Here is a 17,192-nt window from a genome sequence, read left to right on the forward strand (position 1 = left end):
ATGGAAGAGTGCATGTAAAGTGTGTGCAGCCTCCTGGGTCATTTCATAGATGTGTGCTGATAATGAATTATTTATTAATTAACTGATACATGTTAAACATTTCATGACGTATTAAAAGTCAATACCGTTTTCACACATTTCAGGGTTTGTCCTGGTTTCTGAAAGGGTTCAAATGCTTTGATTACCGTGACGGGTGGGGTGCCGTTGTCGGACTAAAACCAATGTATTTTCACCTAATTTTGGACTGTTATTATGACCGTATTTATTTTAAGAAATCCATTGTGTGCCACAAGAATAATAATCCTAAAACATTAGTTAAACGAAGCTCATAGTTAATTGATTTAAACTGTGAATTTCTCATCCTCAAATAGTCAGAATGTATACAGAAGTCCAGCTATAGGGACAAGTAGAGATCATTTATTTGTTTTCGAAATCTTATCCACACTCTTATTGATCCAATTCTTTATCAATAATCTGATCAACTCTTTCATTATTAAAGAACTTCTTTTTTCTTTTTTTTTTAAATTTGAAAAAAGATGACAAAGTTATCAAAGTTTCAGTGAAAGACACATTATGACAGCTCTTATTTGTGCACAATGTCTTCCCCCCCCCCCCCCTTTTGATAAACTGCGTAATGGTCTTACTTGTAAGTACACGACTTTGACCAGCTGCAAATTATGAAAAAAATAATAAATTCAGAACACAAGAATAGATTTATATCCTAAATGTGATCAAATATTGTTTCTACAGCAGCGACAGTAATGTTTACAACAGAAAAGTCACTGTAAGCTGGAAAGGAAAATACAAATGTAATTACATTTTATATTATTCATTAAACTAAAGAATGAAGAACACAGACTTCAGTCATTCCTCCTGGTGTAGGGATATTATGGTTAAGGGCTTGATTTGGTTAGCTTAGCTTAGCATAACACCTGGAAACAGGTGCAAACATTAGGAGGTAACAGCATCCACTGACCGCCACCTGTGATGCCCTCTAATTAACATTTCTTACCCCTGTATGATGATGTTAGACTTTTTTTTTTTCACTTTATTAATCCCCGAGGGGAAATTTCATCGCTACAGCAGGGGGGCTCTCAGGGGGGAGCTGCTGCAACAGGCTGCCACTAGCGCGGCGCCAGGTAACCTGACCTGAGGTGCATGTTTTTGGATGATGGGAGGAAGCCGGAGAACCTGGAGAGAACCCACGCAAGCACAGGGAGAACATGCAAACTCCGCACAGAAAGGCCCAGGACCGGATTCGAACCCCGAACCTTTTTGCTGTGAGGCGACAATGCTAACCACTGCACCACCGTGCCGCCCTTTAATCTTCAGTCAAAGCTGCACCAGTGGGGCATTCATTTAAGAGGATGCATCCAACCAACGCTGCAAAGAAACGCAGGACAGAGTAGCCAACATCTGCACGTTCAAGGCAGCAGTTACCGCGGCTTTTTATCTTTCACTTTGCTGTTATTAAGGTTTGGCACTTTCACGTAAACACGTAACGTTGCCTTTGTAGTAAACCATCTTTCATGTCTGCAAGGCTGTAATTACACTTTAGCTTAAAGCCTCTCTCAGTGGAGTTTCTGTAAGTAAACAATGAATTATGGAGTCCCTCCCTCAGTTGAACCTACATTTACTACAATGTATTAAAAAGTAAAATATTAGCTATCAGTTTGATCTGTCGCTCTGATCTGTCGCTCCCCTGTCTTCTACTTGCTTTGTGTTTCCAGGTGCATTCTTTGTACAGTCTTAGTGGGGTTGTGGTGCAGGGAGGATGCACGCTGCTGATGCTGATGCAGCCACAACACGTCATGGATTTTTTTTTTTTTTTTAATTTTTAAATTTTGTTACCTCTGCTGCTCTCGTTCTTCATCTCCTCGGTCAGGAACACAATACAGAGATGGAGAAGGAAACGGGGATGAAAGATCCTCCGACACATCTTCCTCCTCTAATCATCCATTATTTACACTGGGGCAGGGCTGGTAGACTCTTGGGACACACACACACACACACACACACACACACACACACACACACACACACACACACACACACACACACACACACACACAAGCCCACGCCCTGTTAGTCCTCCGTGACTGCAGTCTGTCTCGTTGTTGTGTTTTCGTTCCCCGCATCGACCTCCCTGCTATTTATTTTAAGTTCCGGTTGTCACACACACCTTCCTTCTAACACACACCGTTCGGTTTCATGATTTATAACTCGGTGTCGATGGAGAGCCGCGTTTCCACCCGCATCCTCCGTCTGCCGGTGCACCACGTGGTGTGGGCGAGGCCAATAGATGCAGGGCAGGTCGTGGCTGTGAAGGTGAGGCGAGGAAGGAGGTTACAAACCAGGGATTTGTAAACCATAGAATAAATATTGACTTTTAAAGACTGTAAAATTACTCCGAATAATATTTAAATTACTACCAAAAAAGGAGCAAAACATGCTTAAAATGACAGTTTTACCTGAACAAATGTAAAAAAAAACCCACGATTACAAAAATGTTTTGAAAAATAGTAGAGGGTTTTGTGTTGTCAGCAAAACTGTATTACCTTTTTTCTGTTTGGAATAATTTCCCAGTTGTGGATTGGTTTATTTACCTTACTTATTCAGTCCCAGGTGGGAACATTGTCACTCTTCAAAGAAACGACAAAAAAAAAAAAAAAAAAAAAAAAAAATCAAGCTTCACTTTCTGCAGCGTCTCGTTTGAAGTGGAGGAAACACTTCTCTTCAGCCTCGCTCTGTGATAAAACAGCTGCTGCGTTACGTAAAAGAAAAATCTTCCCCAGTGTGGTTTTAATCTCGATTTTAATCTCACAAAAGGCCGATGAAACGGATCCATGTGTAAATAGTCTGCTGTCGCACCGCCGATTCCCAAACAGCCGCGACGCTTTGAATCGTGAAGATCAGCGCGGATTAGACGTCAGACGGGACGTTTTACTGGGGGATTCTGGCAACGCCTGTGCGTCCTTGTAGCCGAGACACCGTTAAAGACGCTCAATCAGATTAAAGGACCGAAGACTGAACAATACAAATCTCAGTGAAGGAGCTGTGGGGCCGGATGTACTTTTAAAATGTTTTGATCGTAGCGCATATAGACTACCAGACTTTCTAATTTACCAGACGTTCTGTTTGAGTGTCGTCACTCTGCTCTGTTTCAGGAGGCCTGTCGCCTAACTGTTATTAACTGTGCATGGCAACATCATTTAGGACTCCTGTGATCTGTGCTGTTACAGTTTGTCTCCTGAGGTTTGAGCATCGGTTTGTGAACTGTCTTTTTGGTCGTCACCCTCGTCATCATCTCCTAGTCTTTCGTTTTACTTTTAGTACGTACTGCAGCCACAAAGTTTGCATGCAGTATGCATACAGTTGTCCTAAAACTGTGCCTTGAACTTTGACCCTCTTGGTCATATCTGTTGCGATCTGTAGCGTGACATTTGAACTGCATGTGATTTGGAACGAGTGCTACATTTAACGTGACACTTCTTTGTAATGCTTCTTCTTCTTCTTCTTGCAGCTGCAGAGCATTAGCTCCACCAACTCTCTCGGCTACTCAGTCGATGTTATTTATCTTCTGCTGTGCAAAGGATTGTGGATCAGAACCGGCAGAGAAGCATGCTGGTCTGCAGACTATGAAATATGACCAGATGTAGTAGGACATCCTGGTACTTTTGGCGCACTGAATTTCACATACTATGTACTGTGACATATTTAATCTTTTTCTGGCATACTGAATAGTATGGTAGGATTTGACACTATGGCCCGCCCATATTTACTGGAAACCTGACTGCACCCCCATCAGGTCAATCAAATGAGACAAACCCCCAAATATAGCTCCTTCTTTGAAGACTAATATTTAATTATTGACAGCAATTATTTCAGAAGGAGTGAATTTAGCAAATAACTCCATAATCACTTGTGGAAAACATTTATTGACTTTTCGGATGGGAGTCTATTGGAGCCAAAGGTTTTTTGGAGCCAGCCCCTAGTGGCCCTCAGTGGTATTGCACTTTTAGGCACTTCTACATTGGTTTTACTTTGCAGACTCACAGGCTACGAGCATTTTTATATCAATGGATTTGGTCAGTTTTTGTTCAATGATTTATGTAAGACATCACGCACACTTTTATATAGCGTATGTGTGTATTTGTGAGTACATACAATAGCAGCTGCGGTATATGCGAGCCTGCGTCCCCGTCGGCATCTCCGCAGGAAATTGACCCATTTGCTGTCAGCTGACTAATGAAGTCATCAACACACAGCTCTGTTGTGTGAAGGTGTTTTTTTTTCAACTGCTGTCGCAGAATGCATGAAGACATCCTTCATAACTATCAGTACAAACACAGTTTCCTTTATGGCTACAAACTAATTATTTTAGTGTTGTCAGAGCAGGAATTTGATGCTGCGGGTCTTTGAATATATAAATGAGGCTGAAAACATGATCTAAAAGGTGCAACTGATGTTTGACTCACAGGGGCTTAAAACTACACAGAAAGAAGTCACATAGAAGATGTACCAGGTATTGATCTGAGTCATCACAACCGCTATCATGATGATCATCAGCATCATCATCGCTGCTCCCTGTCTCGGATCCCCGGCCCAGCCCTTATTCTTCTCTGTGGTCATGTGACTGATGAGGTCACGGTGATGCGGTGGGCGTCTTATCTATTCCTGCCCGCTGATTTCATCCTGACACGCCTCACCGAAAGGAAGTGATTCTCAGCTTCGTGTTTCAGGGCAAAACAGCGGAGCAATATTTGTTAATTATACAGTGAATAAATGAACTGAAAAAATACCATCAGCTACACACAGATCAACATGAAGCATCAAAGTGAAAACATGAACTAAATAATTTAGATCAACATTTGATTAAAAACAATCAGAATTCTGTTTAATTGTTCCTTTTTTTCTTCTTCTGAAATTCTGGATTGTTTTACTTCAAAGATGCATTTCGATTAATCAGTGTCTTTGGCTCAGAGTGTTTCTGATGTGTCTGATCAAAAGAGCCTGAATTTGGGGATGGTTGCAGGTGAGAATAAAAAAAACAAATAGCAAGAGCAGAAAACAGATGTCGTATCTCTGAGAGGTGAGACTTGCAGCTGGTTGTAACTTTAAATATAATGAAAATAAGAATATTATTCAGTTTTTCAGAGGGAAAAGAAGACTTTGTGCACATAGAAGAGCTGGAAAAACAGATTCAAATCTTATTTAAGGAATGATGACAGATGGAAACATTACGTCTCGGTCGTCGACAGGTAGCTCGTGCTTTAGACCGGCCTCGCTCTCACTCCTCTTCTCAGATGAACTGGGTCAGCGTTTTTAATCCTGTCAGGCAGGTTGATTTTCATCACCGACTGGTTGTTGTTCTGCTGCTCCACTGACATCATTTCTCTGCTTTACTGCTGCCGTTAATCCTTATCAATGTGGAGCCTGAGTCACTCCACACTGCAACACACTGACGGCTGCTGGTTACTTGGTCACCCCCATGTGTGTGTTCCATAGAAAAGAGAAATATTTCTATGATAAAATTATATGATAAAAGAAGCTAAGGTTGGTTTTGGCTGAAAAAAAACCCAGCCATTTTCCTTTTGTGCCATTTATTTCCAGTGTGTGTGCATGTGTGTGTGTGTGTGTGTGTGTGTGTTTTCTGATTGCTTGAATAGTTAAAGTTGAACCTTTGAATCAGCAACAACCACCATTTATACGTCTACAGTCAGTCTATTTTTATTCAGACTTCCCAAATGAACTCTTGTACATTTATAGCACTCTGCTTCTGTTAAACCAGAGGTCATTACAGGAGAAACCCATTAACAACTCAGTCATTAATTTTTTGGAAACTTAATGAATCTTTATTTTCATTAGAAGTAAAGAATTACTTTATAACAAGTTCGTGTTACCGTTGTGGGTTCCTCGGACACAAATCACACCCCAGCCACTAGTCTCAGTTCAAAGGGTTTATTTTAAAGGTAAATCCACCTGCCACCGGGCCCGCGCTGTCCTGCCGTTTCTCCGAGCGCTGGTCACGTCTCTTTGTTTCCACACCTGAGGACCCTCCATGTACCGCCCTCTCCGGTGTCTCACTGCTCACGTTATAGGAGAGAGACAATCGGTCAAAATCCGGCTCAGCTGGGCTAATTACTCCTTTCGTGGCACCGTTCCCTACCACTCCACCCCTCTACCCCACCCCTGCAGCTGAGCCAAACTACACCTTGCCACCACAACTTATAGTTTGATAAATTATTATCCGGGCTCAATTAATGGAATTGGAGTTTTTAAAGCGTTTAAAAAGCACTTGATATTTGAGCCACATTTTATTCATTAGTTTATTTTAATTGACGAAAATAATATGTTAAGAGATGGGTTTACAGTGCTGGGTTCATGTGCTGAATATATGTTTATGAAACAGGAGTTGATTGATTGATTAGTCAGTGAAATAAATTGTGTTTAAAGCAAAGACAACGAGAAAATGTATGAATGAACCATTATTGCAACCTTTTAAGTGTGAAGATTTTCTGTATTTAACAAAGCAAATAGATTTTTCTGAGTTTTTATACTTTTGCTCAGATATAATAAGCCATTTGAAGACGTGACTTTGGTCTCTTTAGACTTCGTGTTTTCTGTGGACTAATAGTAGACCGAATAATCAATAATGAAAATAATCATTAGCTGCAGTCTTAAAAAGTTAGTCATGGAGTTCCACATGGTTCTGAGCTCGGTCCCATACTTTTTACGTTATGCTTCCCATAGGCGAGGCAATATTATTAGAAAGCGCAGAATAAATTTATACTGCTATGCAGATGACCCCCGGCTATATTTACCTACGAAGCCAGATTAAACTGATCAGTCAATCAAACTCAAAGCATGTGGTGAAGTTATATTTTAGGAAACTAATAAGACAGATGTTTTACTTTTCTCTTCCTAATATTGTTATTCCAAAAAGCCCCTCTGTTATGGTTCTATGAAAATCATGTGAGAACCTGCAGACGGACTGAACTGCATATTTTATTCAAAGAAAGAAGACCATGAATTAAACATTTTATTTGTCTGCTCACTGCGTCTGCTGATGCTTTAAAGGATTTAAAGCTGCAGCTGAGATGAAGGGAACGTTACGCACACACACACACACACACACACACACACACACACACACACACACACACACACACACACACACACACACACACATGGGCAGTGTGTGTGCAGTGCCATGCTGTGACAGCCTGAACGTCTGACAGAAACGGAGGATAACGGAGGAGGGAGAGAAAGTGTGAGAAAACAAAGTGCTGATGGGAAGAAAAAGAAAAAGACAGAACGGAGATTGGAGGAGAGAAACTGTGACAGAAAGATCCAAACACATGTACGAACCGTCCGGATTAGTCCATCTGTTTTCCAAATGAGGGATTATTACGTCTTTAAATGCAGAACAGATGGAGGTATGATATTTGTTTTTTTTTTTTTTCTTTTTCTGTGTTTTGTGTTTAAGTTTTAAACCTGCAAAGTGACAACATTTGTGAACTAAATCTGAGAGTGAAGACGAGCTTCCCTCTGATAAAAGTTACGTGGCAATATTAAACACAGAGTTGACCTGAGCTAAATGCTAACATCAGCGCATTAACATGTTTTGTTTCTCGGTAGGGTTTCAATTATTCTCTTAGTTCTCAGACTACAGTACGTGTTGCACAATGTTTTAAGTGTCTGTACGAGTCCAATGAGAAAAATGCTTCCAAGCTTTTGTCTTTTTTTTAGATGGTGGTTTACATTTCTTTCAACAGAACTAATATTAAATTATTTTAATATTTTTGTTATGACCTTTGTTAGTTTTTCACATCTTCGTTTAATTAATTCTTTCTTTGTTAGTTTTGTTTATTTGTTTCTGTCCTTCCCTATTTATCTCTTCTTTGAAGACGGATCTTCACTATTTTTTATTACCTTTTATTATTACCTAAAATCTTAAAACTTAAAACTCATTTATTTGTTCCTTCCTTTCTTTTCTCTCCTGATTTGCTCTTGCTCTGAATCTCTGTATTTTTACTGACCTCTACATATTTCTCTCTCCTCCTCCCACCAGTTTACTCCAATGAGACTCGTCCACCCACGTTAGGAATCCTGTGCCTCTCTCCATCTCTCTCACACCATGAGCATCGTCGCCCTCTCCCCCGTGTGCCCCGAGCCGCCGTCCCCGATGCTCACCTCCGTCACCCCGACCATGGACCACGACGCCTCCGCCTCCCTAGCCACGGTCACCGCCGGTCTGGATCTGGAGCATCAGTTGCAGGACGGGGCCTCGTCGCCGGGCCCCGGCCCCAGCAGAGGCAGCCTCCCCGGGGGAGAAGCTCACCTGGGGCCAGACCCCTCCAGAAGGTAACAAACCAGCCAATAATGACGATGAGAATGAGTCCTTTTGCAAAACTACGAGGCAATGTTGTCCAACCTGGGGGTCAGGAGCTACCGACAGCGGCGCAAAGTTACTTTTAGGGGCCCAGAGATGATTGATAATGCAGAAATGAGAAAATATATTTTAGCTTCATTTGTACGTGGCTATAACCCCTGCGTTAATTGATTATTACTAGTAAGTTACCTCTAAAATCATCAAATTGAGCCAGTCTCATGCAGCTTCTGTGTCGCTCCAGGTCAAAGAAACCTCCGCCGCTCCACACCGGAGCCGACTGGAAGGTCGTCCTCCACCTCCCCGAGATCGAGAAGTGGCTGAGAGCGACCAGCGACCGAGTCACGCAGCTCACGCACTCCGTGGGACAAGACGGCGACAACAGACATGTGGACGTCCACCTGGTGCAGCTCAAGGTAAACACGGACCCGTCTGTCAGTGCTGCTTGTTGTAACATCTGTTTAACATCTGGTTTGATCAGTCAGGCTTTGATAGAAGCAAAGTCCCCGCTGGTGCGGTGGCATCTTTGGTGATGCTGGAGGTTGGACGGTGGGATGAAACCTTTCGTCGTTTGTGCGCTGATCTTCTTTTGGCTTCGCTTCTGCTCTTTAAAACGTTTTAGTTTGAGTGTTAACCTGCTGTGTTTGCTGCAGGTTAAACTGAAACTCTTTGTGTAGTGAAGTGTCCTCAGAGTCTTATGCTGTCGTGATGGTTTCAGTTTTACAGTTCTTTGGTTCTTTGGTTCTTCGACCCTTCCATTACAAATATTTTCTGAGTGTCTACTGACACATTACATTATTGACCGAGATCCTTCTGCTTAAAGGAACTTCGAAGTTCGTAAAGTTTGCTGCTCGACAAAGACAGAAAGCTTTAAAAACGATCACGGAGGTGCTTATTCCAGCTGCGAAGAACCAGGTGGACAAAAAGGAAGTAGAAAAAACAAAAAACAGCACGTTTCAGACCTGATTACGTGAAACTGTTCAAATTTGGGTCGTTCTTATTCTCCCAACACCTGCTAAAGATGCCAATGAATGGTAATCTGTTGAAATCCTTCTGTGGGATCCAAAGAATTTCCGTGAAAGTGACTAAATATGGTCTGAACTGGAGGTCTGAGATTTTGTGCGTGAACTCGAACTGTTTCTGACATTCATGCAAACATGTATCGATGCCTCTCAGCCGCCTCCGTTTTGCATTCACGGCAAACATCGGCGGATTCCACTCTCCGACCTCAGGCGGTAAAATTCCCCATAATGCCCTTCCTCTCTCTCGGCGGCCTGTGTGTGTTGTTATGTAACGACCGGCTCCCATCAGGTCACCCAGCTGACGGTTCATATATTTATGTAACTCCAGTTGGCGCGCAGCTTTCCGGAGTGTCAACTCTTGCTTCTTCATCGTCAAACTTCAGCCCTCCTTTTCATCTCAAGTAGATTTTTTTTTTATATAAGAGAAGGGAAAAAAAAGGTTTTCGACGAGTTTCACTTTGACTCGGTCTGAATCACGGAGAGAACTCTTTCACTCAGTCTGTGAAAAATTTAAATCCTTTGAACTCTGAGCATCTTTTTTTTTAGCTCTTAAAGGAGAAACACCCCTGAAATACAAGTGGACTGTTATTGTTCTTTATCCATTCTGTTTAGGATTTTTACTGTTTTTAATTATCATAACCCCTAAAAATGAAGCCGATACAGATGTGCATTGGTTTATGCAGGCTGCTGCAACTTCAATAATTTTTTTTTTTTATGACACCAACCTCGAAGATAAACTTTTTTTTGCATTCAGACTTTGGAGAAACACCATCTCCTACACTGTATATTCTCCTTTTACCTTCTTCCAACACTTCCCTGAAGCTGTTAAGCTAAATATTAGAAGAGGTCATGTTTTCGTGGTGGCATCTTCGACCAAACTTTCCAAGTCTCTTAAATTGTTTTGCCACCACACATTTTAAATACTTCATATCTTTAGAAATGTTTGGATTTTTACATTTCGGCCCATTATTACATGAGTAGACCTCAACCTGGAGCTATAGTCCATCACTTCGTCCATTTTCTGGAGTCTGGTTTCCGTGGCAGCAGGTCAGCAGTCCAGACGTCACACTCCTCAGGATTTCCAGCTCCTCCTGGAGGACCCAGATTATCATCTCTCCAGCGTGTTGTGGGTCAGGATCTCCTATTAGCTGGACGAGCACCAACAGACGGCGCCCAGGGTGCATGCTGATCAGATGCGAAGGCCCGGCAGCTTCGCTTCGAGCTCCTGACCCTGTGCTCCCTCTGAGGCTGAACTCTGCTCATTTTGGCCTCTTGCAGTCGTGTTCTTTTAGTCAACATCCAAATCCTCCTGACCGGAGGTGATCAACGATGTGGTACAACATCATTGCTGTTGCTGCACCGATCCAGCTGTCAATCTCCCCCTCATTCGGACGCAAGACCTCCACATACTTCACGTTGTTCTGCGACTTCTTTAACGATCAGTTATCGATTTCAAGTTGTCTTTTCAGAAAGAACTTCTCAAATGTGAATATTTACCTTCCTCCTTTTGTATTCGAAAGTGTCAAAGTGAATACTTTCAGGTTTTGAACTGTTGGTTGGACAGAATTAGACATTTAAAGACATCATCTTGGGTGGTATAATTTTCTGAGTTGCACTGCACGTTGCCGCCCTACGAGTGTGTTCATTCATTCCTCTTCTATCAAGCTGATTCTTCATCCTTCCTCGGCCCAGTTTGATCTCACTGAGGAGAAAAACCTCTCTCTCTCTGATGGAAGATCCTCCCTGCTGCTGTTGTGCAACTGATAATAAAACACAAACTTTATCAGAAGCCGAAGCTTCAGCGGCTCCAGGCCTGTTTAATCTGACAATTTATTCATTCGTTCACTCAGAAAGAGGCTGTTTTATTTGGCTCTGATGGAGGATCTTTTATTGATGAGGGTGTATTTTTAACTACAGTGACTCAGATGTTTCCTCTTCATCAAGGTTCTGCAGCTGGTGGGGTCCCTTTAGTGTGCTGGTATTTTTTAAGAGGCCTCCTTTCTCGTCTTCCTGTTCCTCTTTTTTTCCTCTCCCTCTTCCTCTTCCTCTCCCTCTTCCTCTCCTCTGCATCACTCTGTGCTGCCTGAATAAAACATGGCTGCAGTAACAGCTCTCAGAGTCTGATGCTGAACACAGTGATGGGAAAGTGAGAAGGAAGTATACTCTGTGTGTGTGTGTGTGTGTGTGTGTGTGTGTGTGTGTGTGTGTGTGTGTGTGTGTGTGTGTGTGTGTGTGTGTGTGTGTGTGTGTGTGTGTGTGTGGGTGGAGGGGTATTTTCTGTTTCTTGTCAGAGATGTTCGTCTGCAGCTGAGTCACTCCCCACCGTGACTGCACTCTCACACACATCTTGAGACAGGTTTTTTTTACATATCGTCTTTTTGCACTGCGCACATTTTTCCAGGGAGCTTCGTCAGGAATTTCACAAACCTGAATCCACCGGAGGAACCACTTCCTCACATGTGATGTATATACTAAAGGAAATTTGACTCCTATATGAGTTCAGCTCTTCTGGCAACTTTTACCTAAAATGGTTGTTAATTTAACAGCTATGGTAAATAGTTGAAAACTTATTTATGATTTGATATTTTGGCCCTTCGCCTGAATCTGTCTCAGTATCAGACTCGCCCATCCTGCAGGATGTAAAATGTTTGGAGTTTGGTTTTGGGTGGATCTTATATTTAATTTTTTCAAACCTTGAAGTTGCTGTAAATGTTTGTCACTGATGCACGAGGCTACCCTGTGTTATATTAACATGTTTACTCGTATCAGTCAGAAATAATTATTTATTGGAATCACTTGTGGTCAATGATGGTCGCATTGGAGGTCACAGTTTATAAAAATAGGGACACATCATGCATGTTTCTGCTGAACCTCTGAGAGCCCTCACTAAATAACATCTGTTCCCAAATCTGCCTTTGATGTTTTCTTCTCTCTTTTCTCTTTCTTCTGCCACTTTTCTCTGTGGTCCAAACGATGGGAATTAAGGGACACGCACACACAGAAGCACTGCCAGTCGGACAGCATCAGTAGCATCTGTTGTTTTCAGATTACACCGGTCAAGACGTGTGTGTGCGTGTAGTCATGGGATGTGCCGGATCACAGCCTGGTTCTGGGAAGTGACTGTAGGTCAGACTTGTAGTGACAGTTCTCTCTCTCTCTCCCTCTGTGTGTGTGTGTGTGTGTGTGTGTGTGTGTGTGTGTGTGTGTGTGTGTGTGTGTGTGTGTGTGTTTCAGAGTTACAACTACAGCTTTGTTTTGTGGGTGACTGATGTCATTCTGTGTCTCTGTGTGAGTGTGTGCGTCCTGGTGTGTGTGTGTGTGTGTGTGTGTATTTTAATCCATTTATCAGCTAATGTTCCATCCGATCCAGATTCTTCACCCAAAAACCAGAAACGTCAACAAACAAAACTGTTTTAACCACTTAATTTCAGATGAAGTACACTCTGAACATCAGACCTTTTTTTTTTTTTTTTTTAAATCTGTTTTGCACGTCTGTACATCACTGCAGCGAGGTAACAAGTTAAACCACTAGAGGTCAGCAAAGACAACATTTTCAGGAGTTGTAAAGTCACTCTTTAGGTGGTCGATCACCTAGTTGCGCCCTCTGGTGGCAAGAACACATCAGAACCAACAGCTGCTAGAAAATCTGAGAAAAGGGAGTGTCACAGAGATAAATAGTAAAAAGAATTGTTGTCAGTGCTGAGAATTGTATTCTTATCGCCAATTTTTTTGGTGTTTTGCCTGGATTTCTTTTTGAAATATAAAAATGATTTAAATTCTTACTTCCTCAAACTTGAATTTTAGTCTCTCATGGTTGATATGGACTCTAAAAGCTGTGTTAATTCACATGATGTAATCAAATTCAAATGACATGAAATTGTATCCACCAGCCCTCTTTCTCAGCATCACTATGACAACAATCATCTTCTGTATCCTTAATCTTTTTGCTATTTGGCAGCTTTGTCAGCGCTGTCGACAAACAGAGAGGACAATAAGATGCAGTGGAAGAAAGACGGATAAAAGCTCAATGAAAAAAAAAACTAGTGACATGCTTCTGTCTGGTCAGAGATAACACAGATGTGGCTCCTTCTGTTTTTGTCGACGCCGCATGTTTTCTGACACCTCTGTCAGTTCATGTTTGTGTCAGATCTGAGCTGCAGGCTGTACAAAATCACAATTAATCAGAGAGCAGCGAATTAAAGCGATGCAGAGACAGAAGTTATCATCTCCGATTTCAACTATAATCTGTTTATATTACAGAAAAGCTAAGTGTGTTAAAGTAAAAATAAGTATAAAAAAAGATTCAAGCATAACTTACTATATACACATTAATTGGTATTTTGTTCCACAATGAAACCTTGAAGTTTTTTTGTTTTGTTTTTAAATCTCAAGTTTATGTTGTCAATTTTCTCTGTTAGGGATGAAGACAAAAGGGGCATCTCGATTTTAAATAGTGAAATTACTGGAGACATCCATTTACGTTTTAGCACCTCCAAATAGGACTGATAGGATAAAATAACACATATGATGATGAATTAAAAATGACACTTTTCAGTTTTTATTTTCTCATCATTTAATCTCCTTATCACTTATTTAGCTTCAGTTTTGCCCCATAAATCATTCAGTTTAAAGCAGTAAAGAGAAAAACTGTTGGATGCTTCGTGATTCCTTAATACTCATTCCCTGGTTGACAGCTCCATCTAGTGGTGTTTTTTCTACATTACAACAAGGTGAAGAACCAATCCCAGCTTTAGAACTGCAAACAGTCCCATTACTGTGTACAGCTGAGTGCTTCTTGTGTTTTATTTGGATGTTTTTGTCAGGAAAGAAGGTTACAAAGTACCACTTAGCATGATCTACTGCTCAGACTGGTGTCCTTATTGCCACGGGAAATATTCATTGGCTGCTAAATTCTTTGGTGATATTTATGTCATGTCTGTTATTATTTTTATATTGATTTTAAATGCTTGAAATCCAAGTATCTCGCTGTAGCTCTTCTTAAAACCACAATAGTTAACAGCCTGTTCGTGAGGAAGACTCAGACCGGTTGGTAAATGTAGTTTTTAAACTTTGGACAGAAGGCTAACCTTAATTAACCTTAATTCCAGTCTTTATGCTAAGCTAGGTTAACCACGACCGGACTCCAGCTCCGTAACCCACAGACGTGCGATTCAAAGTCATCTCTTTATCGAAGTCTCTGAAAAAAAAAAGTGAATAAGTCTATTTTTTTTTTTAGAAAATTCACAAACATACAGTAGCCACAAAGGCGAGGCTACACGTTAGCTTCCTCCAGATGTTGTGTACGTCACCGTGCCGCATTTGTTTGCAGGTACGCAACAGGAGCCGTCTCTAAACTTTTTGATTTCACCTCGGTAGTTACCTTGTTTGGAAACCTGCAGATGGTGTTTTGTATTTAAGTTCTTGAGAACTGATGTGTTTGTTTACATAATGAGCTCCTTCAGTCCCAGCAGACCTGGATTCCCCCCCCCCGTCTGCATCTCAAACTCGACACGGAGCATCCGGGTCGGAGCAGGCCCAACTTTATCTGACTTAATTGCGGGCGAGGCGGTCGGCGCACGCCCGGATCAGCGCGAGATGGGAGCGGACAGATCGCCAGACTTGCTGTTTGAAATGGTATTCATGCCTGCGGTGATCCCCCTCCTTCTTCATCGCGTCCTCGCTGCTCTTTTTCTTGCTTTGTTTCCTTCTTTTATCCTCTCTTGTCCTTCGCTCTCTCTCTGCGCCGCGCTACCTCTCGCTCTCATATTTATAATGCGTTTGCCTGCGGGGCATTTTTCCCTCTAACCTGACCTTGCCACGGAGCGACTGTAGGACACGATTATAGTGACGCAACCACTGTGTGTGTGTGTGTGTGTGTGTGTGTGTGTGTGTGTGTGTGTGTGTGTGCGCGCGTGCGTGTCGGTCGGTCGGTATGCCCAGCCTCTCAGCCATTCTTAGCATCCGGCTGCAGGCGGTGTGTAACAGCTGCATGGAGAATGTCCTGGGCCGCTCCACGAGGGAGAGGCTGCGGGTGTGAGCACACAGTACGACACACACACACACACACACACACACACACACACACACACACACACACACACACACACACACACACACACACACACACACACACACACACACACACACACACACACACACACACACACACACGTGTTAATCAGATGCAGCAGTGATTTTTTTAGTTATTCATTTATTTCAAGCTGGCTATAACTTTATAATGTCATCCCACACTGTAGAGAAGATGTTCATGAAAGTCATAACTAAAGACATATTTAACAGACACAGAGGTGATTGTTTGGAAGCAGAACAGTCTTTCTGATTATTTCATTTGTCTCATCTTACTGAAGCAGTCGGTATACACTGTCCAAATAACCGGGGACATTTTTTCCTCTGCCTTCCTGTTTACGTTTTTTTTTTTTCTCCAGTATAACACTGCTGTAAAGGTGTTTTGGGTTTAGGGAAGTTTCAAGGTTTAAAGATGCATAAGTAGTGCAACTGCAAGACCTGATATCTGACGCTATCGGTCACGAATACGATCTAATTTCTGTTCGATTTCTATTGTTGTTGCTCAGACCTCACTGTTTGTGTGTCAGCTGTCAATCAAACATGTGGACAGGATTGTGTTGCACCTTTTGAAGCTGATTTTTTTTTTAAAGTCTTCTCTTTGGAATATTTTACAATGATTCAATTCAATTGTGTTTTTGTTTATCACCGCACGGGACAAACTGACAGTAAGACGGTATGCATTAAATCCATTAAAGGAAAACTTTATTGATTTTGACCAACAGCTGTTATTATATTGTAAGCAGATCTAGTAATTTATTCTACTTGCATCCTGTCCATTCGCTCTCAGGATGAGCAGGATGTCATGTGCTGGACACACTGTACTTGTTTTTTTTTATACACAGAGACCAGGATCAACTCTAACTTTTATTAATAATTGCACCTTTTTCACGACATAAACAGCCCACTTACTTCCCCGCCATGAAAATTCCTCTCCGAAGCTCATGGTTTCTGCACAGGTCTTCTTCTGTTTTAATCAAACAATCTTGAGAACAGAAATGTGTGTGTGTGTGTGTGTGTGTGTGTGCTTAATCAGGTATTCTTTGTAACATCCAGAGAAGCGTCAGCCTTCCCGCAGGTGTGAATTTGTAGATGTCGAAGCGTTGCTGTGTGCCGTAACTTTAAATATCAGGATATCGCCGTTACCTGCTGTGTAATGAAATGAGGAAATGTTGTGCTTGAGTTGTGCTCGTGTTTCTCAGAGTTGTTTTTTGAATCCGTGCAATCAAAGTTTTTGTCTTTACCTTTCCGCACGACTGCAAATGTTCATCTGACATTTTTCCATGAACTTTTCACGTTTTTTTTTTTTGCTCGTCTTCTGCAGAAACTCTAAAAACGTTAGCTCCGATGGCTCTAAACAAACAAGACTCTTTCTGTTTTCGTTCAAATCAAAATGTCAAGTTCTACAAAATTAGGTCACGTTCAAATCAGGCACACCGTCGGGCAGCTTTGCAACACGATGAGCTGCTCTGCGTGTCCTTGCTTCAAACCCTCAGAGCTTTATTTAAACGCAGTCCAGGAGCAGCGGCGTCCGGCCTGCTGTCTCCCAGCTGCCGGGATATTTCTGTCTCCTGATGTCACCGTCGCCGCCACGCCAGGAATCCTGGGATCTGCTCTCGGCATGGAGGGAGAGATATTAATGTGAAGGAAAGACGGAAGAGAGTTGCTGGTTCACGAAGTTCAGCCGACCTTTT

General features: G+C 42.0%; 1 protein-coding gene across 2 annotated transcripts in view; it reads left to right on the forward strand.

Annotated features, from left to right (window-relative positions):
• The window catches only part of akap6 (A kinase (PRKA) anchor protein 6), a 171,329-nt gene that overhangs the window by 6,054 nt on the left and 148,083 nt on the right, over window positions 1-17,192 (forward strand). The window contains exons 1-3 of one of the 2 annotated variants that reach the window (XM_069717071.1): window positions 7,259-7,439; window positions 8,075-8,367; window positions 8,637-8,808. In XM_069717071.1, the coding sequence (XP_069573172.1) occupies window positions 8,141-8,367; window positions 8,637-8,808 (399 nt within the window). In that variant the 5' untranslated portion in view covers window positions 7,259-7,439; window positions 8,075-8,140. Of the gene's footprint in view, window positions 1-7,258; window positions 7,440-8,074; window positions 8,368-8,636; window positions 8,809-17,192 lie in introns of those variants that run through there. The other variant, XM_069717070.1, reaches the window with a different exon arrangement.

The sequence above is a fragment of the Brachyistius frenatus genome, unplaced genomic scaffold (genome assembly GCF_029030835.1).
Source record: "Brachyistius frenatus isolate BFR_SWC_R1_liver_20210118 unplaced genomic scaffold, ASM2903083v1 Contig_168, whole genome shotgun sequence".
In the NCBI taxonomy this organism is placed as follows: Eukaryota; Metazoa; Chordata; class Actinopteri; family Embiotocidae; genus Brachyistius; species Brachyistius frenatus.